We start from the raw sequence: 27,842 nt of genomic DNA, 5'->3' as shown, positions 1-27,842 counted from the left end.
GGTGAGAGAACTAGTTGACCAAAACCGTGATGTGTTCTCCCCTCTCCCAGGTCGTACCACCTTAATGGAGCACCATATCCGTACGCCAGAGCGCACCGTGGTGAACATACGCCCATATAGGATCCCGGAAGCACGGAAAGCAGCCGTCGTGGAGGAGATTGAGAGGATGAGAGCAATGGGAGTCATTGAGGAGGGCTGCAGCCCTTGGTCGAGCCCCATAGTCCTCGTGCCCAAACCCGATGGCTCCCTGCGCTTCTGTAATGACTTCAGACGTCTCAACGCTGTGTCCGACTTCGACGCGTACCCCATGCCCCGGGCGGATGAGTTACTTGAGCGACTGGGTGAGTCCCGCTTTATTACAACCCTGGACCTAACCAAAGGTTATTGGCAGGTCCCCCTCACCCAGTCGGCTAAGGAGAAGACTGCCTTCACCAGCTCGGTGGGCCAGTTCCAGTATCGGGTCCTGCCGTTCGGGCTCCATGGGGCACCCGCAACGTTCCAGCGCTTGATGGACATCGTACCCTGGCCACACCAGCGCTATGCAGCAGCCTACTTGGACGATGTGGTAATCCACTCCTGCACCTGGGCCGACCACCTGATTCATGTCCAGGCTGTTTTGGGGGCGCTGCGACAAGCTAGCCTCACCGCCAATCCCGCCAAATGCTGCATAGCGCAAAACGAGGCACAGTATCTGGGCTACACCATCGGTCGGGGCCTGCTCAAGCCCCAAGATAAGAAGGTGCAGGCCGTGAAGAACTGGCCCCGGCCTGCCACCAAGACCCAGGTACGTTCCTTCCTGGGGTTGGCCGGGTACTACAGGCGTTTTATCCCTCATTTCTCCTCCACAGCCGCACCCTTATCCGACCTCACACGAAAAGGGTCACCGGAGAAACTGCTGTGGGTTCCAGGACCTGAAGGCCGCCCTGTGCTCGGACCCGGTCCTCCATACCCCGGACTTCGACCGGCCCTTCCTGGTCCAAACGGATGCGTCAGAGACGGGGGTGGGCGCGGTTCTGTCCCAGGTACTCGGCGATGAGGAGCACCCCGTGTTATTTCTGAGCCGTAAGCTCCGCTCGAGTGAATCCCAGTATGCTGCTGTTGAGCGCGAGGCCCTTGCCATTAAATGGGCCCTCTCCGCACTCCAGTACTACCTGCTCGGGCGGAAGTTTACTCTGTAAGAGTATAAGCTTTCTAACGATGTATAACATGTCTAATTTTGGAATAGCATTTTATAGGTCAGCGTAACCGAAAAATGTCTTCATCGAATTCACTCTGTGGTAGCAGTAAAAGACGTTGCACCTAACAAAACGTTGTCAACAATTTTTCGCAATTTCTAGGAAAATACTATTATTATTGAGGACTTTTGGGCATAGCTAAGCCATATGTTTGCTGATAGACATATCTGACATTATTTTCTGGAGAAAAACAGAAGCAGTTAGACTATATCATTGATTTACTGTCTCTGTCTCTATCTACTGAACACAGATAAAATTTCATCATTGCTATGTAAGTATTACTGCTCAAAATATTTTGGTTATATACGTTATTTTTGAAATTGAGTGTCTTCAAATATGTTAGTGATATTATATAATGTGGATACTTCACACTGTAATGTAAGTGTTAGTTAGTAGTGTAATAGTTTTTGTGATGCATTCAACAGTGATGACGAGAGAGTTGGAACATTGCCAAAATGTGGTGGACGGTTGAAAATTGTTTCCATATTGTCCCATCCCCATACAAGAAAACATACGAGAGTACAGAGTATAGAAATACATACAAAAATGAATTATTACATATTCAGGTACTGTACAGCATTGTGTGACAATCATTTAGCATTATTTTTTAATCTGATATCAATGTTTCATCTTAAACCTTCATAAGGGGTCATTTATATGCTTTACAATGGACAAAAAGCATTATATCCTTTTTGGAGAGATTTTGGATATGTTTCTGGACCCCTAGCTATTTTAGACCACTGCACTGATGGAAAACTTGTAATTCCCACTTGAAAATGATTCAACAGTGAGTTTCTTGAGTAAAAACAGTTGATTTGTCGTGAAATACGTGAATTTGTTGTGATTTACAGCAATGCATAATTTAGACATTTTGGGTAGATTTGGAGACACTGGGTACACTGCTTAGTTTTTGCTTCATAGATCTTTAGTAGCTCTACATAGCCACCCTTAGATTTTATGAACTTGGATCAAGATGTTTTTGATCCAGGACATGTATACTTTAACCTGCTGTATACAGTGTATGCAATCTCCCAGTATTTCATTGCAAACTTAAAAAGAGCAAATTCGTAGATTTTTTTTGCCTAGACAATTGCATTTGTGGCACTTTATTTTGAATTATTATGAATATAAAGTAATCTAACTAGCTAGTATTGTAAATGTTACAAATGTCTTGCTTCATTTGAATCATTTTTCAAGCCTCTGTGGTGTTCACATTTGGAGTTATAAAGCTTTAAATAGGGTACCCCCTAAATGGGCAAGGATTGGCCAGATTTGGCATGTGCGCTAAGGGGTTAACAAAGCAGCCTTCTGAGTACCTTTCCATAGTCATATCGGTGCAAATTCGGTGCAAAATCGGTGCAAAATCCACATATAAAAGGTCTATTTTCATTCCAGTTCAAAAATTCACTATATTGGCCGCCATATCAGTAATCGGTGAATTTTTCCCCTCTAAAATCTAAATTTTGCCCCTCTAGGCAAATGTGATTTCAGTGCTAGTTTTGTACTTGGCAGGATTGTTTTGTTTATTTGCTGAACAGGTTACCCTACAGGGTTGGAGTCCTGATCTATGTGGTCACTTCTGGCACTACGATCTTTACTTCACTCAAGTGTGTTTTTCTGCACCTCTGCACCTTGAACTGATGCACTTGTTGTACGTCGCTCTGGATAAAAGTTTACATACACCAAGTTAAATCTCTCTTTAAACAGTCTGGAAGATTCCAGAAATTGATGTAATGAATTTTTAGAAGCTTCTGATTGGCTAATTGTCATAATTAGCAGTCAATTGGGAGTTAATTGGCACCTGTGGCTGTATTTAAGGGCCTAGCTTTAGAGCCACTGTCTTTTTGCCCTTGATACCATGAGAAAATCCAAGCAACTCAGCCAAGACCTAAGAAAGAAATTGTGGACCTCCACAAGTCCGGTTCCTCTTTAGGAGCAATTTCCAAACAACTGAAGATACCACGAGTATCTGTACAAACAATTGCATGCAAATATAAAAATATTGGACCACACAGACACTGCATCATTCAGGAAGGAAGCACAAATTAACTCCCAGTGCTGAACGAACTTTGGTCTGAAGGGTTCAACTGAACCCCAAGACAACAACAAAGGAACTGGTGAAGGAGTTGGAGGCATCAGGTACCAAAGTATCTACATCCACCATTAAGAGAATACTAAATCACCATGGCCTGAAAGGCTGTCATGCAAGGAAGAAGCCCCTACTTCAAGACCGGCATAAAAAATCAAGAATGAAGTTTGCAGGTGATCACCAGGACCTAGCCTTTTGGAGGATCTTAAACCTTCATAAGGGGTCATTTATATGCTTTACAATGGACAAAAAGCATTATATCCTTTTTGGAGAGATTTTGGATATGTTTCTGGACCCCTAGCTATTTTAGACCACTGCACTGATGGAAAACTTGTAATTCCCACTTGAAAATGATTCAACAGTGAGTTTCTTGAGTAAAAACAGTTGATTTGTCGTGAAATACGTGAATTTGTTGTGATTTACAGCAATGCATAATTTAGACATTTTGGGTAGATTTGGAGACACTGGGTACACTGCTTAGTTTTTGCTTCATAGATCTTTAGTAGCTCTACATAGCCACCCTTAGATTTTATGAACTTGGATCAAGATGTTTTTGATCCAGGACATGTATACTTTAACCTGCTGTATACAGTGTATGCAATCTCCCAGTATTTCATTGCAAACTTAAAAAGAGCAAATTCGTAGATTTTTTTTGCCTAGACAATTGCATTTGTGGCACTTTATTTTGAATTATTATGAATATAAAGTAATCTAACTAGCTAGTATTGTAAATGTTACAAATGTCTTGCTTCATTTGAGTCATTTTTCAAGCCTCTGTGGTGTTCACATTTGGAGTTATAAAGCTTTAAATAGGGTACCCCCTAAATGGGCAAGGATTGGCCAGATTTGGCATGTGCGCTAAGGGGTTAACAAAGCAGCCTTCTGAGTACCTTTCCATAGTCATATCGGTGCAAATTCGGTGCAAAATCGGTGCAAAATCCACATATAAAAGGTCTATTTTCATTCCAGTTCAAAAATTCACTATATTGGCCGCCATATCAGTAATCGGTGAATTTTTCCCCTCTAAAATCTAAATTTTGCCCCTCTAGGCAAATGTGATTTCAGTGCTAGTTTTGTACTTGGCAGGATTGTTTTGTTTATTTGCTGAACAGGTTACCCTACAGGGTTGGAGTCCTGATCTATGTGGTCACTTCTGGCACTACGATCTTTACTTCACTCAAGTGTGTTTTTCTGCACCTCTGCACCTTGAACTGATGCACTTGTTGTACGTCGCTCTGGATAAAAGTTTACATACACCAAGTTAAATCTCTCTTTAAACAGTCTGGAAGATTCCAGAAATTGATGTAATGAATTTTTAGAAGCTTCTGATTGGCTAATTGTCATAATTAGCAGTCAATTGGGAGTTAATTGGCACCTGTGGCTGTATTTAAGGGCCTAGCTTTAGAGCCACTGTCTTTTTGCCCTTGATACCATGAGAAAATCCAAGCAACTCAGCCAAGACCTAAGAAAGAAATTGTGGACCTCCACAAGTCCGGTTCCTCTTTAGGAGCAATTTCCAAACAACTGAAGATACCACGAGTATCTGTACAAACAATTGCATGCAAATATAAAAATATTGGACCACACAGACACTGCATCATTCAGGAAGGAAGCACAAATTAACTCCCAGTGCTGAACGAACTTTGGTCTGAAGGGTTCAACTGAACCCCAAGACAACAACAAAGGAACTGGTGAAGGAGTTGGAGGCATCAGGTACCAAAGTATCTACATCCACCATTAAGAGAATACTAAATGTTAGTATTCTCCGGTCTGATGAAACAAAAATTGAACTGTTTGGCCATAATCATCAGAGCTATGTATGGAGGAAAAAGGGTGAGGCTTTTAATCTGAAGAACACCATCCAAACTGTGAAGCACGGGTGTGGCAGCATCATGTTGTGGGGGTGTTTTGCTGGAAAAGGGACTGGTGCACTTCAGAAAATAGATGGCACCATGAGGAAGAAAGATTATCTAAAAATACTGAAGCAACACCTCAAGACATCAGCTAGAAAGTTCAAACTTGGTTGCACCGGTGTCTTCCAGCAGAACAATGATCCTAAGCATACCTCCAAAGATGTAACAAAATGGCTTAAAGACAACAAAGTGAAAGTAGTGGAGTGGCCATCACAAAGCCCTGACCTGAATCCCATAGAAAATTTGTGGACTGAACTGAAGAAGTGTGTCCGAGCAAGGAGAACCAGTTCTGTCAGGAGGAATGGGCAAAAATTCCAGCAAAGTATTGTGAGAAGCTTGTGGAAGGCTACCCCAAGTGTTTCATTCAAGTCAAGCAATTAAAAGGCAATGCCACCAAATACTAACAAAGCGCATGTAAACTTTTGACCCACTGAAAATCTGATATAGTACATAAAAGCTGAAATAAATCTGTCTCTTAGCTGTTATTTTTAAATGACCTCTAATGGAAATAAAGTAGATACCGTAACTGACTTAACACGGAAATGTATGGTAACATGAAATGTATGAAGTTGTGGAAAAAAATAATTTGGATGTCTTTAGCCTAGGTTTAGGTAAACTTTTGGCCTCATCTATTGTGTCATTTTGTTATATACTCAAGGCTTTTGTACTTGAGAACAAAAGATGAATATGAGACAAATGTACAGACAATCAGCTTTTATTTCATGGTATTTACATGCATATATTTACATGATTTACCATTTTACAGAAAAAAAAATGGTTTTACGGCTGTGCAAAAGTAAATTAAGGCATTCATTTAAAAGTAAATCAAAGCAATAAAGTCTAATATTTGATTGCATAGCCCTTGTGATATGTGAAATGTGATAACTGCATCAAATCTAAAAGCCATTGACATCACCAAACATTCGGTATCTTCGTAAATGCCTTTTCAGGCCTTCACTGAAGCCTCTTTTATCTGATCTGCCTTTCTGGGCATTTCTGTCTTCAGTCTCCTCTTCACCAAGTGAAATGCATGCTCGATCTGATTTCAATCTGGTGACTGGCTTGGCCTGTACAAAACTTTCTACTTTTTTCCATTGATAAATGTTGCATGGGCAGTGTGTATGGGGTCAGTGTCTTGCTGCAGGATGAAATGCCAGCTGATGAGGCTGGAAGAATTTCTTTGTACATAGCCAGACAAAATCTGTCAGTACACTTCCAAATTCATCTTACTCCTGCCACCCTCCATTACATCATCAATAAAAATGAGCAAGCCTGTTCCAGAAGCAGGCATATGTGCCCAAGCCATGACACTACTGACTCCATATTTCATATAAGTGGGAGAGTGGCGCTTTGGATCATGGGCTGGTCCTTTCTCCATACTTCCGACATGACATCATTTAGGAAAAGGTTTATTTTGGTCTCATCTGTTCATAAAATTTTGTTCCAGAATTCTTCTGGCTCGTCTCGGTGAATTCTAATTTAACCTTTCAATTGCTGCTGCTCATGAGAGGTTTGCATCTTGCAGTATAGCCTCGACAATTCTGCTCTCCAGCTCTTCTGCAAATGGTAGCTTGAGGTCTTTTCACTGCTGCTCTCTGGAAAATGTTGGTGATGTCACGGATCATTGTTTTAGGGTTTTTATTGACAGCTCTTAGGATTCATCTGTCATCAACTGCAGTTGTCCAATAGTGGTTCTTTTGTTTCCAAGACTTTACAAACTGCTATACTTGATATACACAGTTTCTGTGCCATCCTTCTTCATGAATTATTCTGTTCTCTCAGTTTACAGATTAGCTGTTTTTTAGCCATAGTTAGTTCACTGGTCTTCATGATGGTGTATTCCTCTGACTACACAGATAAAAACAAAGGCTAAAACCAAGACTAGACACTCACTACTGCTCAATGTGTGAACAATCCATGCAAAAAGAAACACCTGAGCAACAGTTAACACCTGTCAGTCATCAGTTAACTTGATTTTGCATGGCAGAAAATGTGGAGGCTCAACACAAAAACACCTGTTTCTGTAAAATGCTAAAATATATATGCACGTACAGTAAATACCATTAAATAAAAGCTGATCATTTCTACTGTTGTTCCATATAAATCTTTTGATCTAAAATCCAAAAGCTTTAACCCCTAGGCGGAAATGGTTCGTTTCTTTTTTTCTTTTTTTTCTTTTTACAGTTTTTTAAACATGGTAATTAAGAAGAAGCCCCAAGTATTACATACCAGTTTTATCAGAATCCTCTTGGCAACCCAAATCTAAAAAATTCTACTTCTATGAGTTAGATAATCAAATATAGCAGTTCAAAGCAAAAAAAAAAATTGTAAAGTATTAATATATGAATATAAAATATGTTATTTGTAATATTGTAATGTAAAGTACATGTCTCACCACAGTGAAAATGCGCTGCAATGTAAGTCCAAGGTGTAGCTATGTAGTACCCACACCAAATATCATGTCAATTGAACTTGCCATTGCTTTACAATGTGGCATTATGTACATGAAGAGCCTGGCACCTGAGCCTTGCACCAGAAAGGACACTAGATCTAAAAATGTTGATAGAAATATGTTTTTATTCCAAAAGCACAATTGAAATACAATATATATATATATATATATATATATATATATATATATATATATATATATTGTAACTAATGCCCAAGAGCTATATACCATAATATATATACTATATACCAAAGATATTTTTATTTATGGTATAATCTTTTTTTGTTTTGTTTTTGAACAATAGTAAACTACAAAGAAAACTAAAATATCACTTTATTATTACTATATTATTTTCACTGCTGTTGGAGTTACGGGGGAGAGGAGGGGGGCAGGGGGAGTTAATTGAAGAGCTGAGGGCATTGGAGGCGGGGCAATGCATTGACATGCTGATAGCAGTTCCCTGAGAAAAAAAAAGGCGTCAGACACTTATTCCAATCCATTGCTTAGCTTAGCAGAAAATGCACATTTCAGAGTGCCTCAGAGACAGCTAGAATAATAATAAATATTTCAAATAAAAAATACGACATTGAAAGAAAACAAAATATCAATTTGCCATCCCTGCTACCTGCGTGCTGCGCACAGAGTACCATATTATTTATTTAGACATTGGCAGCATAAATTGTCTTTTGTTTATATTCAATATTAGTAAGTGCAGCAAGAAACTGCAGCTGTAGACACAAGAAAGTTTGTTACATTAATGGTAGCAACGGAATGATGCAGATTATATATATATTTACCGTCCTTGTTTTATTATACCAGCGTGTTTTCACGCATTTGCAGAGAAACGCAAATACTATCAATAAAAATGGTTTACCAATTTCTCAGCATAATGACAGATTCAAAGACTAAACGAACTCACCCAATATTGTCTACAAATGGATCCATGCCAAATAAAAGTACTTATTCATCCTCTCAAACTAACAAAGTTCAGCATGAGCTATGGCACAGTCCTCTCCGACGCGTGATTTGTTGACATAGTTAAAGCACCATAGATTGCACCTGAATGGCTACAAATTACATGCCACTCAAAGTTTAGACCCTCCCCTCATTGATAAAATAAAGAAAAACAAGTCAGCTTCGGAAATTACGGAGATCTTCGTCAACGACGAATTGTAGTCAATTGTGATGCCAAAAGGCATCTTCGGGTTCATAAGGTTAAAGAACGCCTCCACTCAAAGATGTGTTTTTTAAATGGTTAACTCCTCTTGGCAGCATGATTTTCACTATACAGATTTATGTTTATGCAGAACTTGTCACCAGAACCCCCTTTTCACATTATTGCCATGTAGTTGCTCCATACTTCCTTGAAATCTGAGTTGGAAGTGAACACGAACCAGCAAAATCTGTGATGTCACAAATGTTGAACCTACAAACTGAAACCTTACTGCACAGAAACCAAACTAGTGACATTGTTGTGACCGTTCGTCTGTTGAACATGGCAGACGGCACAATTTTAGGATGCACTCCTGAGGGAGGAACTTCATTCCACTCATTACCCAAAGATCTTGTTCTATAACAAAAATGGATGAGTTTATGTTTATAAGAATCAAGTGTATATACTTGAGAGCATAGAGGGAATCTGTGGTTGTAGCACACATTTTACAGATGACTGCTTCCAGTGCCTCGTGCAAAAGTCGATGGGTTTTGAAGTTATTGTTTTTGAAACAATACCATGACTACTTTATATACTGGGACCACAGCAGCAAGTTGACCTTAACATTTAAGTATTTATCTATTTTATTTACTGATGTCTGAAAAGGGAACTTTTGCTATCTACACTTTTCATAGGTATCCTTTGTAGCTCATTGCTAAATAAGCTACAGAAATCGTCATTGGCTGGTTGTCTAAATCGATCAGTATGTATTTACGATAGTACTGAGATCTACTTAAGAACTTTGCGAATGTAATTTAGGCAGTTGGTAGCCTATTGGCTACAAGTACAGTACCTACTACGGTACCTACGCTCACCTTTTTTAGGTTGAATTTGTTACTAAATGTGAATAGCTACCAAACCCACAAAATACATGTTAGGCCATTGGGGGATTCCCCTTCCCTCATCCATCATCCTTGCCAATGTACAGTCCTTCCGTAACAAGGTTGATGAACTGCAGGCGAATGTCAAGTTCCTATCGGAATTCAGGAATGCCTGTCTTATTGACTTGTCTGAGACGAGGCTCAAGAAGAAGGACCTACAAACCGATCTGGAAATCGATGGTTTTGGGGTACCGTTGCAAATTGATAGAGACTCAGCAGTGACTGGGAAATCACTCAGAGGAGGATTGTGTTTATATGTCAACAAAAACTGGTGCAACACAGATGCTGTCAGGGAAAAATTGTGCACTCCAGACATTGAACTTTTGTCTGTTTCTCTACGACCGTTTTATTTACCAACGGAATTTCCACAGATATTTGTTACACTTGTGTATATTCACCCAATGGCTAATGTTGACACCGCAACCTGGGCTATTGCGAAAACAGTGCACAGGCTACAGAGTATCGCACCGGACGCACCTAACTTTGTTATGGGCAACTTCAATCACCGTAAGCCTGGAAAGTCGCTTAGTAACTTCTATCAATATGTAACTTGTCCTACTAGGCATATGAAATGTTTAGACCTTTGTTATGGTTCAATTAAAGGAGCTTACAAATCTTTGCGCAGAGCTCCTCTTAACATGTCCGATCACAATGTTGTTTATTTGGCTCCGATCTACAAACCTGTCCTGAAGAGAACAAAACCTGAGCGACGCTCGGTCTGGTCAGATGAGTCTTTTCAGTGTCTCCAGGATTGTTACAATTGCACAGATTGATATTTATTTAAAAATGTTTGCTTCGATTTGGATTAACTCACTGAGACTGTCTCCACATATATACATTTTTGTGAAGATTTAGTAATCCCCAGAAATAAATTTATATTTTTCTTAATAACAAACTATGGGTGTTCAAATCTGTTAAAAACACAGGAACATTAGTTTTAAATAGGGGGATGACACTCGTTGCAGAAGCAAGTTAAGAAGGAACTTAAACTTGCTAAACTTAAATATGGGGCGACATAGCTCAGGAGGTAAGACCGATTGTCTGGCAGTCGGAGGGTTGCCGGTTCAAACCCCGGCCTGGGCGTGTCGAAGTGTCCTTGAGCAAGACACCTAACCCCTAACTGCTCTGGCGAATGAGAGGCATCAATTGTAAAGCGCTTTGGATAAAAGTGCTATATAAATGCAGTCCATTTACCATTTACCAAATATAAGGGCAAAGTCAGGGCCGGCCCATGGTATAAACGGTCTATGCGGTTGTTTAGGGCCACAACCGCTAGGAGGGCCACACGACCATGAGGGGGTGCCACACGATCCAATGTTTATCTAAGGTAAATAACGTTATTTTTGCAATTACGTTATTTATCCCCTATTGCGTAACTAGCGGTATAAATTGTAAATGGAATGGCAACCAAACATTTCATAACAATGTAATGTAAGAAGGATTTTACCAAGCGAACCCCGCCCCCTCCCCCAGCTCGACAGAATCCAGCACCCCCCCCCCCCCTTCCCCCGCTGGGACAGATTTGCTTACGGCCACCAAAATCCTAGGGACAGCCCTGGGCAAAGTAGACACCCTACTGAGTACTGGTAATTCACGCCCAGCATGGGAGGGCGTGAAGTCTATGATGGGCATGCAGTCTAAGTCGTTTTAATACTTATGATTTTAGCAAGGAACTGTCTGTGTATAGAAATGCTTGCCCAGAGCAGAAATTGATACATGTTGATAGTGACAAGGGTTTTAAACTCTTCAGGGGGGAGAAGGAGAGAAAAAGTCCTGGTCCAGATAATATTGGCGGTCGACTTCTTGAGAACTGTACAGAACCGTTGTCTGACATGTTTTCCTTCATCTTCATGAAGTCACTTCAACTTCACATGGTTCCTTGTCTCTGGAAGAATTCAGTGATTGTACCTGTGCCCAAGATTAAAGCACCAAAATCACTAAATGACTATAGTCCTGTGGCACTGCTCTCTTTATGAAAATCTTTGAGAAGATTATAAAAGAGGAAATTTTGCGTGCAACTCAGACAAAATAGGATCCACTCCAATTTGCTTATAGGGCAGGCAGGGGTGTTGAGGATGCAACAGGCACCCTACTTAACATGGTTCTGGATCACCTGGATGGTGCAAAGAATTTTGTACGATTGCTTTTTATTGACTCCTCCTCAGCTTTTAACTGTATCCAACCTCACATTTTACCAGCACCCACAACATTGACCCTGTTTTAATATGTTGACTGGTTGACTTTTTAACTGATAGATCTCAAAAGGTGAAAGTCAATGGTGTTTTATTTGATGCCCTTTTATCCTCCACTGGTTCCCCCCAGGGATGTGTCCTCTCACCACTTTTATTTGTTTTGTATACGAATGAGTGTCAGTGTCATTATGAGGGCAGACATATCATCAAGTTCGCGGATGATTCTGTCATTGTGTCCCTGTTCAGTAATAATGACACTAACCATGGTCCAGTGGTGGATGAATTTAGTGACTGGTGCAAACGTTCCTTCCTGGACATAAATTTGTCTAAAACAAAGGAAATAATAATCGACTTTAGGAAGAAGCCTCCCACTATTTTTCCTGCTGCTATTTATGGCCAGGCTCTTGAAGTTGTTCAACAGTACAAGTATTTGGGAACAATAATCGACGATAAGTTAACCTTTGAACCAAATACTGATGTTGTCTGTGCAAAGGCCCATCAGCGTATGTACTTTTATCGAAAGCTCAGAAGTTTTAATGTTGACTCCACTTTTATGAGAATGTTTCATTCTTGTTTTATTGAGTCTGTTCTCACCTTCTCTTTTATTTGCTGGTTTGGGTCACTTACCTTGAAAAACAGGAACAGGTTAGAAGGGATTGTCAGAATGTTTAGTAAAATTGCAGGAACAAACCTAAATGACCTCTCCCAACTGCACAAAACCAGAGCCATAAAGAAGGCCCAGTCAATCCTTGCATACCTAGTCACCCCTTGTTCAGTGAGTTAAATGGTAAATGGACTGCATTTATATAGCGCTTTTATCCAAAGCGCTTTACAATTGATGCCTCTCATTCACCAGAGCAGTTAGGGGTTAGGTGTCTTGCTCAAGGACACTTCGATATGCCCAGGGCGGGGTTTGAACCGGCAACCCTCCGACTGCCAGACAATCGGTCTTACCTCCTGAGCTATGTCGCCCCTATGTCGTTCACGTTACTTCCATCTGGTTGCAGATATAATCTGCCAAGATGCAGGACCAATAGATTTAAAAACTTTGTCCCTGCTGCTATTGGCCTTTTAAATAGTATGAATTTTTTTTGTATGAATTGTTTGTGTGTTGATTGGTGTGTGTTGCTTGTTGTTGATGTTTGTATTTACTGCTGGCTGTGCAACAAATTGCCCCTCGGGGATAATAAAGATTACCTTACCTTACCTTACATTAGTCATAGGTACACACAATTTGGATAGCTGTATCTTGCCCACAATTTGAGCTGTCCATAAGCTAAGCAAAGCACAGATAACATAAGTAGAGAAGAGCCTTACTGTGGTAGCGAACAACTTGGGTCTACTATCATGGGTCTACTATCAATAGCTCAGCAAAGTCATTGTTATATAAGTTGCTCGCAGCTCAGATATTGAAATCCATCTACCTATGACTAATGCTACCTTACTACCTAGCTAGTGCAGTAGTTGTCAGTAGTTGCAAACTGATAGAGAATGATATCACTAAATGCAAACAGAGAACTAAACTTACCATTTAGATACATCCACGAGTCACCGATTTTGGGGAACAGAAGCGTCTTCTTCAGACTGTGAGTCCGTCTCAGGCTCAAACATGTATGGCTGTATTTCACCAATGTTGCCTCGAGTTGCCGTCATGGAATGAAGTGCACATTAAGCCGGCTTATACGAAAGCCATACATTCTCAGACGAGAAGCAAATTCATAATCCCTTCCATTCAATATAAATCAAATCTTTGTGTCCACAATGCATGCTGGGATAGCGGCAATGCAAGGCAAGCCGGCGGAGTGACCAGAAGTCCGGGAAACATGGCACAATAACCAGACAGATGAAAGATCTGATGTGTAAACTGTCTCCCGATTTCTAATTTTATTTCCCCATTGCACATAGTTCTGTTAAGAAGAAGTCGTAAATTATTGCTGTGTGCGGATTACAAAATGTACAATCAATGTAAATTTAATGAACACTGTTTTAGAAATTAAAAAAACACGCTCACAAGCGGCAGACGGCGGAAGGCAAAAGCGATGCCAGGTGAACTTGTCAGAGGATGTGTGGCTTTACCCTTACGTGGGGGACGAGGAAGTGGGTGGGGCCTTAAGGGCATGGGAAGTTGCCAATTAGCATATTCATTATACTAAGTGCAGTGCATTGGTCAGCTCTCCCATGTAAAACAGCAATTTTTGGACCCCAACATTTACAATGTTTCCAATCTCACTGCCATTCGCAGGTGGACTACAATCACCTTGGACTTCCCAACTACCGACCTTGGTATAGCTACATTATGCCATTATTGTGTTGTGGATACCCCAATATAACTGGCATAAAAATACTTTTTTTGTGCAAACATAACTCAATTTAAACCTAACTGATACTGACGCAAGACCCATCATTCTATTGGTTATTTTGAGACATGCATGCTTTTTATATTTTAATGGCTGTAGACTTTATAAAATTTAAATGAGACCTCAACATTTAAAATTTGGACACCAAATTGCCCATAGACTTAACATGGGGAGACATAATGATAACTTACAAAATCGAGCTACCTTCTCCATATTTGAATAATTCCATTGTTCTAAAGTTCTAAATATACATGACGGATCCAGGGTCAGATCTGGTAAAGCAACGGTGAAACCATGTGGCTAACGGTATGTTTTTTCGTAGGATTGATCGTGACAACGTCTGGCTAGCAAGACTAGCTAACTGTCAAACTAGTTTGATATAGTTGGCTAGCTAGCCCTAAGGTTTCAGGTCATATTAATAGCTGCCTAGATGTAAATGTAGGCTATATAATGTTTCATATATGTTGTAACTGCAAATTTTTGATGTCTGAGCTAGTGATGGGCAGTTGACACTCGACTCTGACCTCTGACAGGGTCGGGGTCAACTCTAGGGCTGGGGTTGACTCCGAGTGCCATTCTATTCTACTTCACTTCATTTTTATTACTCATTTTTACCATTTTGGCAAGATTAACAAAACATTACTAACACATTCAATAGGGTCCCAAGACCCCATTGAAAAGCATTTACCACTGAAACTACAAGACCCATCAACACTTTCATTTTTATTCTTTTTACTGTACTGGATAAAACTTCACGTGATTCTCTTAATAAATCTGAACATTAACAACATTTACACAAAGTAAATTTTGTTGTGGATTTTCAGCAGATCATCATCTGCCTGAGTGGGTATCACTTCAAGCGCAGCAACATGCAATGGATCTATTTTGCCTGACTGCAAAACAGGACTGTTTAACTGTTAAACATGGTCACAACCACTAAGAACAGATATACGCTCCTATACATCACAGTAGATTCCCTACTGTCAGAAGAAAAAATTTACTCAGAAGCAAGACTCCAATTTAGATGAATAGTAAAATCAGGCTATCAATGCTGCCTTTCTGTCAAAACTAGTAGTGTGTCATTCGTGAAACATTGAGATTTAGTAACTTGTAAAAATGTCAGCTAAATACTTAATTAACAAAAAAATTATGTTAGTAGCATAATAACAGTGTACACTACTGTAGGAATTTATTTTGGGGCAGTTTTTCAATTTCAAGTCACTGAGGTGGTTCAAGTACAAGAAGAGTATGAGTACGAGAAGCACCGCATAGGGATTTCTCCAGCCATTTACCATTTCAAGTCTCTGCATGACTGGTGCAAATGAGAATGAGAACAAGTCTGAATGAGAGTAGTGAACAAATCCATGAACAAATCCTTTAGTGAGTCAAATGATATAAGTCCCTTAAAAGAACCACAACACCCATCTCTGCCAAAACATGTAGACAGTAAACATTCCAAGTTCCTCATTTTCACATCTTTAAGTTTTATTCCTGCTTTTCGCTTCTCCCATCTGTCATCATCTAATGATGTATCACCTTAATTCTTTGATCAAGATCTTCTCGAAAGTGTGTGTGTGTGTGTGCATGTATGTGTGTGTCTGTGTGTGTGCATGTGTGCAAATAAATCATGGTGTGGGGTGGGTACTGACCTTGTTCTGAAATTTGCTGGGTGAGGGCGTCCATCATACAGTGATAAGAAGTCGTATTCCTCCTCCACAGCAAAAGACTGAAAGATAATCTGAATTCTGTTCCCCTCCTCGGCTACGATAACCCAGGTACAGTTTGCACCATTTGGGTACCCATGTGGAAAACCAGGGCTTTCAATGGTACCGTTCCTCCCTTTTAATGTCCCACCACATGTATATACGAAACCTGAAAGAGAGAAGAGAGAGTTTATAAGCTACAAATTATTAAGACATCTATATTCTGGAGGACATAGAAAGATACCCAGCTTGAGGAGTAATGCCAGAACCTCACAAGTGTGTATGTAAACTGCAGTGATATTTAAACGCACACGCGCACACACACACATTACAGGCATTTAGCAGACGCTCTTATCCAGAGCGATTTACTCAACTTTTTATATAGCATCCATTTAAACAGCTATGATATATACTGAAGCAATGCAGGTTAAGTACCTTGCTCAAGGGTACAACAACAGCGTCCTACTCAAGAATTGAACCTATGACCTTTCAGTTACAAGCCCAGTTCCTTACCCACTATGCCACACGCACACACATTACAATTGTAAGGCCCACGGGAACAGGCATAGAGTGGAATTTCCTCTCTGACTGTCATAAAGCAATTCGCCAGGTGCAGAGTCTGATATTGTCGGGACAGAGTGGCCCGTAAGACCTTGGCATCTGGTTTTGCGACAGTTAACAAGTGACACCTCTTTTCTACGGGAAAGCAATTCTAAAATTACCCCAACGTCCTGGAGGTTTCAGATTGCAAGTAATAAAATCACATGATAGAAATGGGGCAAATTGCTCAGGACAGTTGAGGGACAGCCAAAGTGCCCTCACCTGGTGTCACTGGGTAACTTGTCTCCCTACCTTCATAAGGAAAGAAATTTACTCAAGCACACTTTTTGTTAGGAAATAAATGCAGATTTGGGTTGAATACATTGCTACACTACACTATGCAATCTTGATACACTGTGGAAAGACATTGAGAGTTGACAGTTGGTTCATGTAAGAGATTGTACAGTTATTTCATGTTTTTCAGAGTTTTCATGACAATCACAAGAACAAATATTCATATTTGGTATGGTTTTTATGGTCTCTGTGCGAGTGATGCTCTGGTTTAGGTTTTAAAACCAGCAAACCTGTAGAAAATCTATTTTAATAAATTTGTAAGTAAACTGTATTTTTGGGACACTCCTCCTAGTAAATCCATCTGTCTGATCCTGTCTGAACCAAATTCCAATCTTCCCCCTCCAAGTAAATTTATGGTTTTATGACCCTTTTGTGGCGACATCCACCTGCCTGCGCTGGGTTCTTATAGGAGAGGAACAGGGCCCTCTAGGAGTCTGCAATCAGACTTCCCACACAGGACTCTTTCTGTGTGTAGACTGCTGTCAGGTATGCTCATCTTTATCTTTGATTGTTAGAAAATTTTCTAAATTCTGTAACTACAAATTGACTATTTTAAGTGTATAACCTACCTGACATTAAAACTGTTAATGACTTGATTTGTGTGGTCTTGGTCAATGTTTCGTTCTTGTAACAGCCCTCTAAGTCGGTTTCCCCCAATTATGACTAGGGAACTGCCCGTTGGACTTGTTTGATCACCAAGTTTTCAGTTAAGGCGGGACCGTCAGCAGAACCAAGTTGATCCTGGGATGACCAATATTGGCCCTTTCAGAGTCCCTGAACCCTAATTAGGTTATACTCCCCATGAGGGAAATCTCACAACCGCTGTGTCGTGTGCAAACAGCTAGTTAAATTGTTGTTACGGGCGCATCCGCGGTGCGTACCGGGTGAAACTGCGTTGACCCTCGGTGTAGAACTTCAGACGAACTGAGTTCCATTCTAAATCAAGCCTAAATTCTAATTTGGAACATAACTTATTAATTAATTTGGAGTCAGATTATCACGAGGGTAAAACCTAGTAACTGTTACGCTTTCTTGCTGTGGTCATGGATATATTTGATGTGTTGTTCCGCGCATTTGTGAATATTCTGATGCTCCCATTGGGATATTTACAGTCCGGCGACAGATCGGATATATCTCTGATGACAGCATAGCCCCGTTTACGAACGGAGAGTAACCAGAATGCTACTGATCCGTTTCAGGCCAGTTTTAAGCGGGATATGAAACAACGCCTTCATATCTAACCCGTGGCAACGGAACCAGTGCATTCTTAATTATAATTGTGCCCTGTTCTTACGAACAGATGAAAAATAACTAACATCTCCGGTTTTGAATCACACCAGCCAAGGGAGAACACGCGGTGCCTTCCCCTCCAGCTACAAACCCTCATTGGTCTAGCTGTGAGGTGTTTACACAATCTCACAGGTCCAGTTCTGTTGACACTGAAGGTCTGTTGAATAAATGTAATCAGAAAATGGAGTACAATTTTAAAAATAGTCAACAGCCAAACCAGCCATATGAAAATTTTTTGGGTGGAAATTCTGGGTGTAATCTGACTCTGGTAGATTGGTTAATATGTCCATATTGTTCTCTATCAATATAAACAATCATCTCTCTTCAAGAAAAGGTGACTTCAGAGTCAAAGTAATTGTTGATATAATCAATATGGAACCATTTCAAAATGAACTGATTGAATGTTTATTTCACAACAGTAGTCATTTCTGAAAGGTAATGTGATTGTTCGTTATTAAAGTTGATTTTGTCACATTGTTCTTTGAAGAAGCACATTTCACATTTTGTGGTCGACATGGGGGTCATGAAAAAGGCCCTGTGAAAAAGATGGATGGGCTCCAGCTCCTGTGATAGCAGTTAATCATACATTCACATACATTAGTGTAGACCTGGCATTAACAGGCATCTCGGTTGATCAAACTGCAATTGGATAGTGCTTGACCACATAAAAATATAGGTCTAAATGCACCCAAGATTAAGGATGAATTGTTGATTGATCGCCGAAACCACCTCCAGAGGTGGTCAGGGAGGCATTGTGACCACATTGAACACTATTTTGAATGCATGTTTAGTCTACATACAATAACTACATAATTAGAAATACATGTTCGCCTAGCTTCATGGATGGCCACCATTATCAAGAGGCCTTTTTTATAGCAAAAATAACACCGTAACGTTAGCCTTCATCAAGTCAGTTACAATATCTTTCAAGAGACTAGGGAGAGGAGGACATCGCATGTGTGGTTGTCTGAGCAGGAAGTGAGATCAGATTGTGATTGGATCTCAGTGTGAACAGTGGAGATTCATACTAATTCCTGTTGTAAATGCATTCCGATTAAATCATATCTAGATGGAATCTGAAAATGAGACACACGTACTGTAACTGTGAGGTGTAAAATGAGGTCCATATGTTACATATACTGAATATGTTATAAATAAATCTATGGTGTAAATAAATAAAATACAAGAGTAAAAATGTACTGTCTTCCAAGTCTTTAGGATAAAGTTTCAAGTTTGTCATTAATTCAGCTCATTAGAAAACACTAATAATAATGCAGAATATTCTGGTTCTTTCACAAAACAAATTTTATGTTGCAAATTTTCATCCTCTCAATTATTTTGTAGAAATATTTACTTGAGAAACTTAGCTAATATGGTGCAAATTGAAAACTTGTTTTCGTAGGATTCATATAATATTCCTTAAATATAGTTCCCAACATCCAATTTAGACCAGGCTTCATCTTGATCATTTTTCAGACTTGAGGAATCCAAATAAGAATCCACTTGTCGACCCCCTAAAACCTGACATCAGTTCCACCCTTATGGACAGTACAGAATATCAGTTCTCTATGTGGGACAAGACGTATGAAGCTGTGGCTTGGAATATTGTTTCTTCAGCCTTTGTAACAAAATTTCAGTGACAAAATTGAATTTAATTTATGTGTTAGTACCCGTCATAGCCTCTAGATGAAATACCTTTTTTTAATCATTTCCTGTGTATGAAATGTATTCTCAGTGCATTTTGGAATTTATAGATTCATTGTTATGTGGTTAAAAGAATACTTCGTCAGGATGTCTTAGTCTGTGTTTACAATCAAAGAAGTCCTCCTCCATCTTCAACACCACCCACTCACGCTGAGTAAGTTTCCCCAATTAAGCTCTTTTCTTACTGAGCGACGGTAAGAAGGCAGATTCAAATATAGCTTAATTCCATTATGTTGAACGTAATAGTGGCTTATCGTTGAAACTTTAAATTTCAGACCCTTGCAAAAGTCCTTCACACTGCCGGTAACTTCACTTATTGGTCCAACAAAAAACAAGCCAACTCCACGTCACTTTTAATCCCCTTGGTGAACTTCAGCTGACGCCACAGAGTCTTCATTTCATCACTAGCTATCTATGCAGCCATACCCACCCCTCCCCACACAGAAATGTCCACACCCAGAAACGTCCCAAACACATTTTAGAATAGCAAATACAGGTAAAGGTGCATGGATTTGGCGAAAATGTGTGAAGACAGAGATTGCCACTGCAGCACAGACATGCTTTAGCATGGTTATTTTATAAAATTTTCAAGGTAAAATTCTGCATAGTATGCCTTAAAGATTAGGTACACAATGTTTAGTCAATTTAATTTGAGTAGAAACATTATTTCTGTGTTAAACAAAGAGTAATGCTATTTTTTTAAGCGTATCTCATTTAAGAGCGTATTTTATGTAGAATTTTCAATTTGACAAAATATTGTTACCGAAACGTGTGACTTTTTAAAATTAATTTAAAAGTGTTTTGTGAGTATGTGTAGTAATCAGGTTGTCATCAGGTTACTTAATTTGAGAAGGTTATCAGTTATAGGAAGTTAATATACAATGCAGAAGTAAAGAACACCAGAAGAGAAGCCCAGGGGTGTTCCCTCTGCAAATTACTTTCATTTCATGTAATCGTATATCTCACCAATCATAAACAAAAATTCAAGGTGGCTGTGGTACAAGTATATATGAAGCCCTGGTTTTTACAAGAATTGTATTCAGACAGTGTTCAAATGTAGATAATGACATATCAGCTATTGTCTAGCTACTATAAAGACTGCTGTGATTGGGAGGCAGACAGTGATTTGTGATGAGTAGCACAGCTACTGGAAACTAACCCTTTACGAAATGCTTGTGGATTACAGTTATTCTTATGTGAACTTTTACAGTCTGATCAACGTGTACTATTTAGCACTGGCGCTTTGCTGTATATATATATAAAACAATGGCTGTGACAATGGCACGGTGGCGCAGTTCAAACTATACCAGGCTGGCACCATTAGAAACCCAACACCAATCTCCTTGATAAAGCACAGTATGTACTCACTTATTTGACAGGTATCCAATGAGCCTTCATTTATTAAATTATTAGCAATCTCTTTCAATTTCAGCTCCCGGACTTGCAACTTGTGTACCCTTCTCTCCTTCTTGGTTTTCCTTGTTTTTTTTTCTGAGGTCCACTTTTTGTGTTTTTAAGGTTTATAGGGTTTATTGATACGCTTAGCTGTAGCTAGGACTCCTCTTTGCTGGCTTCCTCAGCTAGCTTGCTGACGTTACAAATAGATACTTGACATTGGGCAGCATCATACCATATTTCCCAGCAAACTTTGCATATCATAAAATAACAGTAGTACCAAAGAAATGACCCCAGGGCCTGAGGTAGACTAGAGTAATTGTAAGTAGGATTGTCCTTATGGCATCCAAGGTTATATTTCATATATAGCAGTTTCTTGGTGAACTTTGACTGGGTTGTTTCCCTTTTAGGTTGCTTGGACAGGCTGCTGTTTTGCCTCTTTTTCCTAGTTTATAATCACGTTTTTATTTAATGTAGTGGTTGCCGCTGTCACTACAATCTCTGTGACATATTGCTGTGGTGCTTATCTTCCATTTGCTGAGCAGGCTGTCTCAGTGTACCAGCACTAGTTCTGTTTAACAGCGAGCTAGGGTTACTTCATAAACAAGCATCTCTCAGTTCGCCTGCAAGGTCGGCACATTGACTATTCTGTATGTGATCGGTTGTTGTGAATACACCTCTGCAAACCAACTGGTTTCCATTTTTAATCTGTTTATGGTTTTACTCCTTTGTAGCTACCAAATCTTAGGCTGATGGGGGGGAGCCTAGCATCACTCAGCAGGGGAGGTCTTAGCTTAGTGGTTAGCTCCTTCACCGTTTGCCTGCCTGAGTGTTAAACTACACCGAACCACGATTTTAACACTAAGTTGATGTGTTTCAGATGAGGTGGCATGTGTGGTGGTACGTAAGTTCACTGGTGAGTTGTCATTTTAGGTAGGATACCTCCCACCGAGTCACTGCTGGGCTCGGTTGTTAGCGCCATCTATTGGTATTTTTAGTAAATGCTCAAAGGTAGTCTGGAAGTCTGTGTTATTTTTAATGGGAAAAAAAAAGAAATAAAAACTTTGTATTACCGCTTACATCATTTTCCGGTGTTTCTGTCCAGTGGTGTTTAACATCTTGTTAAAAAACATATTAGAGCTTGACTCTCTTCATACAGGCACTTCCAGCCATCTTGTTGGCATAAAAAGTAATATTTTCTTTGGGACACGTTTCTGTCTTCATTTACCCAACGCACCGGGGAACCTGTTGTAATAGGTTAATTGGATTATTGCTTTGGGTGAAATTCCTAGGGTGGCGAAATCGGACTTCCTTTATCCTTACCACTTGTATCCTTACCACAGTAATTCAGCTCCGGTTTTATTCCATTTGGTGTGACTATATCCCAGCTGGCTAGAAAATATTCACAATATATCTCCCCATTGGACATTTACCTACACCAGGCAAACAAAATGTCACATACACACACAAAATGGACTTATATCTTTTTCATCAAGAAAATTTCCAGTCTCAACAGCAACAGTCAGTTTGTAGCTCCGTGGTAATGTTGCGGTCTATGGATTGTTCAGGCACAGGGTCAAACCCTGCCTGAAGCAAATTTTTCCTTTCTTACACATGCTTATTTGGTACACTAATAATTATCTATTACTTCTCAACTATTGCTTTTGCACCACATCTACCCCGTCTTTCACCAAACGTATGGGCTGTATTATGATATACCATCTACATGTTCAGTTAATCGGCTACAATATAGCCACACCACATATATACAACCGGAGCTCAGCTGTGCTTACTGGCCTGTCTTCTTTAAAACCACAGACACATTTCACCAAGAAAATTTACACCAAGGACAGCTACTTGACAGTGGTGCACTGCCAATGTCATTGACTGGAAAGCGCTAGGTCGCATGACCGAATCCCAGCCTGCACTCAGGCTGATCTTTTTATATCTTACACTAGTATTTTCTTACATTTATATTTACTAACTAATAATTGTCTATTGCTTTTGAACTATTGCTTTGCACTTATCAGAATATCAGAATCTTCAATGCATTTCATGAAGGCACATTTATTGATTTTCTTAAAAAGTTACAACGGCTGACCACTGTGGCATTTCTACTAACTATATTTCTTCACTTGGCTACTGCAGAAAACATTATCAGCAAACGCCACATTTCCACATTCATGTTACCTCACCCTGTTCTCTATCTACCCACATACAATTAGTACGTATGTACTGTCTGCAGCACCAAATTAAAACATTCCATTTAAAAACATGACTCATTCATAATTATAACTACTAGTACTGAACATGAGAAAAGTACATCTGTACAATAGTTTTCCTATGAAATTTCATGCGTTACTTCAACAACTATATAAACAAGTAAATACTAATACTGTTTTATATATACCATTCAATAACGAAACTTGTCTCGCTCATCGTCACTATATTTTCTTTGCACTATAGTCTGTGATCATGTCAAACTTCACCTACATGCCCATTCTGCAAAAAAAAATATTGTTTCAGCTACTCGATTTCATAATTTCCCCTTATTTCTCTCGTAATACCGTTATTTTTTGATATGCAAAGATATGTCTGTGCAGCTATTCTCCATTGTCAAGTTTTCCTGTACTCTTTCTCCAATTCTCATGTAAGGGCAGTGATCTAGCTAAGGAAAACAATGAAGAGGAGTCCTACCTACAGCTAAGCGTATCAAAATGCCTTATAAACCTTAGAAACACTAAAACCGCATCTCAGAATAACAGAAAACAGAAAAGGACAGAAGGGTACACAAGTTGCAACCCAGGGAGCTCAAATTCAATGAGCTTGCTGATAATTTTGTCAATGAAGGCTCATTGGATGGTCAGCAAATCAGTGAGTACATACAGTGGGGAAATTTCTGTTGCTTTTCTGATGGTGCAAGCCTCTTTTATACTTACGTCACTGCAACATTTGTCACAGCTGTTGTTTTACATATACAGCAAAGAGAAACTGCTAAACGGTACACGTTGATCAGACTGTACAAATTCACACAAGAATAGCCATAATCCACAACCGTTTCTTAAAGGGTTACTGAGCATTTTTACACCCAGGCCGGCTCCACTGCTCATCACAAATCATGTCCTCAACTTGGCCCCCCCAAAATCTCACTCTGCCTCCCAATCAAACCAGTCTACATCCGGGACTGCCTAAGCTGTATGCGTGTTTGCATGTATGTATTTGTACGCATACTTCTCATAGTCTTCATTTATATGTATTACTCTTATCACTTTCTCATAACTAACACTTAGCAAAAAAATGATATCTGTAAAAAACACATTTTCAATGTACAAAAATGCCAAGTTACTGACACATACAAAGCACTGTCTATAACTCATTCATTCAAACTGGCAAAATCTACGCCTGCCATTAAAAGTGTTGATATCAAAATGACGCAAAGTTACTGTACTACAAACAATATAGGCTATCTTTCCTCAGCAAAATTAAACAAGCTGTATTCCAAAGCAATGCTATCCTATGTTTCCTCAATTGTTTCAAGTCAAACAATTTAGGAATTGTTCAAACAATTTATGAAACATTGGATAGCATTGCTTTGGAATACAGCTTGTTTAATTCAGGTGAGGAAAGAGCCTATATCATTTGTAGTACAGTAACTTTGCGTCATTTTGATATCAATACTTTTAATGGCAGGCCTAGATTTTGCATTGTACGGGTGACTAACTTCTTAGAAAAATTATTTTTGTATGTTTAAAACATGTTTTTTTTTTCAGATGGCATGATACAGTCTATACAGTCCAGTTTACATACACCTACAGATGAGGCCAAAAGTTTACACACACCTAGGTTAGAGACGTTCAAATTCAATTTTTTCACAACTCCGCACAGTTCATGTTACCATACATTTCTTTTGGCAAGTCAATTAGGGCATCTACTTTGTTCACATTAGAGGTAATTTTAAAACAATTGATTAGAGACAGATTTATTTCATATTTAATTCACTATATCAAAATTCCAGTGGGTCAAAAGTTTACATACACCAAGTTGACTGTCTCTTTAACCCTCTGGGGTCTGAGGGTAAAATGAGGCACACTTGTGATTGTGCCATGCTCTGACATTTGTGTAAATTTCATTAACTTTATATGCCGTGATTCCAAAATGTTTCATATCTCTGCTTTCAGCACAAACTCCACAAACTCAGCTACAATAATATGGCAGCAGTAAGTAGGTCAGAATCATATGTGGATTGTAAATTGCTCTAAAAACACACAAACTGTAAACAGTAGTTTTGAACATGCACAGGAATGTTGTAATAAAACACACTAAACAATTGTATCTAAGGTTTTGGATCACTGAAATGTGTTCATTAGGGTCTTGGGTATCAAAAGATGACAAAATAATTTAGCAAATCCAGTGAGAAATATAAAATAAATTGCTAAAAGTTAGTGTTGTGACTACTATTTTTCAACACCAGGTGTGAATGGGAGGGCAAATGGCCTTTCTGTTATGAATATGCATTGGGTAGGAGGACCTACCAGCTAAGTAGGCTATTCACACTTGGCCGCATGCCTCCCCACCACTAAGACAAAGACTCAATGAGCCATTTAGAAGACAGAAACAAAGACATCTTTTGATTTTAGAACATTTATTGAAGTAAACTATATGCATGGAAGATGAGATGAGACTGGTGTACTCTTGCAACCCCTGCGTGGCCTCTTAGCTAGTGGTGAACTAGGCCATGTTTCCTGATCAGCATCTCTGTAAATATAATAAAAACAAAATTGTTAGGAAATGTGACATCAAATCAAACTTTATTTATACAGCACATTTCCTTCAACAGGTGACAATTAAATGTGCTTTACAAAAAAGGGATAAACCACTAACTAATGAAAACAAAACTTATATCGATTGTGCGAGGACATCGGTTTTAGAATCCTAGCCACGCCACTACACGCCAGACATGGGCTATTTATTACCAATATGATTTTAAAAAATACAGTCTACCTGCTACTTCTAACACAACCAGACGCAGAGAGCCTAGCCTATAATTTTGAGATGCAATAGTTTGAATTGTTCGTAGTGTGGGAATTTACAGACGCGCATATTGCTTGATATTCCTACAAACACAGAGATACATTGCAATACAATACACATATTTACCAGTATGATCATAAGAAATATACTTACTCATGAAGTTGATCCTCAGCTGGATCAGTTCGCTGTTCGAAATGACACTGCTCTTCATCAGTGTCGGCTTCCGGACGGACCATTTTCCAAAATTAAACGAAATGTTAACTCAAAAGAAGTGAATTAGGCTACACTTTGACATTCTATCCCGCTTTCACAGGCTTGGCATTTCTCACATGGATCTCGCATCGCCCCTCCCCTAGTCTCCTTGTATGGAAAGTAATTATAATGTCGTTATTCATGTGAATGCGATTTGGGCGGACTTCCTACTAAGCGAAATTGTCATTGTCATCATTAGGAGTCAATTGGGAGTTAATTGGCACCTGTGGCTATATTTAAGGGCCTAACTTTAGAGCCACTGCCTTTTTGCCCTTGATACCATGGGAAAATGCAAGCAACTCAGCCAAGATCTCAGAAAAAAAAAATGTGGACCTCCATAAATCCGTTTCCTCCTTAGGAACAATTTCCAAACAACTGAAGGTACCATGAGCATCTATACAAACAATTGTATGCAAATATAAAAAAATGCGGGACCACACAGACACTGAATCGTTCAGGAAGGAGGCACGGATTAACTCCCAGGGCTGAACGAACTTTGGCCCGAAAGGTTCAACTGAACCCCAAGACAACAACAAAGGAACTGGTAAAGGAGTGAGATGCATCAGGTACCAAAGTATCTACATCCACCATTAAGAGAATCCTACACCGCCATGGCCTGAAAGGCTGTCACGCAAGGAAGAAGCCCCTATTCCAAGACTGGCATAAAAAAGCCTAAATGAAATTTGCAGGTGATCACCAAGACGAAGACCTAGCCCTTTGGAGGAGTGTTCTCTGGTCAGATGAAACAAAAATGGAACTGTTTGGCCATAATGATCAGCGCTATGTATGGAGGAAAAAGGGTGACTTTAATCCGAAGAACACCATCCCAACTGTGAAGCATGGGGGTAGCATCATCATGTTGTGGGGGTGTTTTGCTGGAAAAGGGACTGGTGCACTTCAGAAAATAGATGGTATCATGAGGAAGGAGGATTATCGAGAAGACAGAAGCAACACCTCAAGACATCAGCTAGGAAGTTTAAACTTGGTCGTAACTGGGTTTTCCAGCAGGACAATCCTAAGCATATCTCCAAAGTAACAAAATGGCTTAAAGGCAACAAAGTGAAATTATTGGAGTGGCCATTACAAAGCCCTGACCTGAATCTCAGAAAATTTGTGGACTCAACTGAAAAAGTGTGTCCGAGCAAGGAGGCCCACAAACCTGACTGAGTTACACCAGTTCTGTCAGGAGGAATGGGCAAAAATTCCAGCAAAGTATTGTGAGAAGCTTGTGGAAAGCTACC

General features: G+C 39.6%; 1 protein-coding gene across 9 annotated transcripts in view; it reads right to left on the bottom strand.

The window, feature by feature from the left end:
- csmd3b (CUB and Sushi multiple domains 3b) overlaps positions 1–27,842 on the bottom strand; it is a 938,142-nt gene that overhangs the window by 785,945 nt on the left and 124,355 nt on the right. For all 9 annotated transcript variants that reach the window (XM_035430384.1, XM_035430386.1, XM_035430391.1 and 6 more), the window contains exon 2: positions 15,982–16,204. In XM_035430384.1, the coding sequence (XP_035286275.1) occupies positions 15,982–16,204 (223 nt within the window). The remainder of the gene's footprint in view (positions 1–15,981; positions 16,205–27,842) is intronic.

Source organism: Anguilla anguilla, chromosome 8 (assembly GCF_013347855.1).
Source record: "Anguilla anguilla isolate fAngAng1 chromosome 8, fAngAng1.pri, whole genome shotgun sequence".
NCBI classification, from domain to species: Eukaryota; Metazoa; Chordata; class Actinopteri; order Anguilliformes; family Anguillidae; genus Anguilla; species Anguilla anguilla.
Note: the sequence above shows the minus strand (reverse complement) of the source record. Positions and strands in the feature narration are given on the sequence as shown.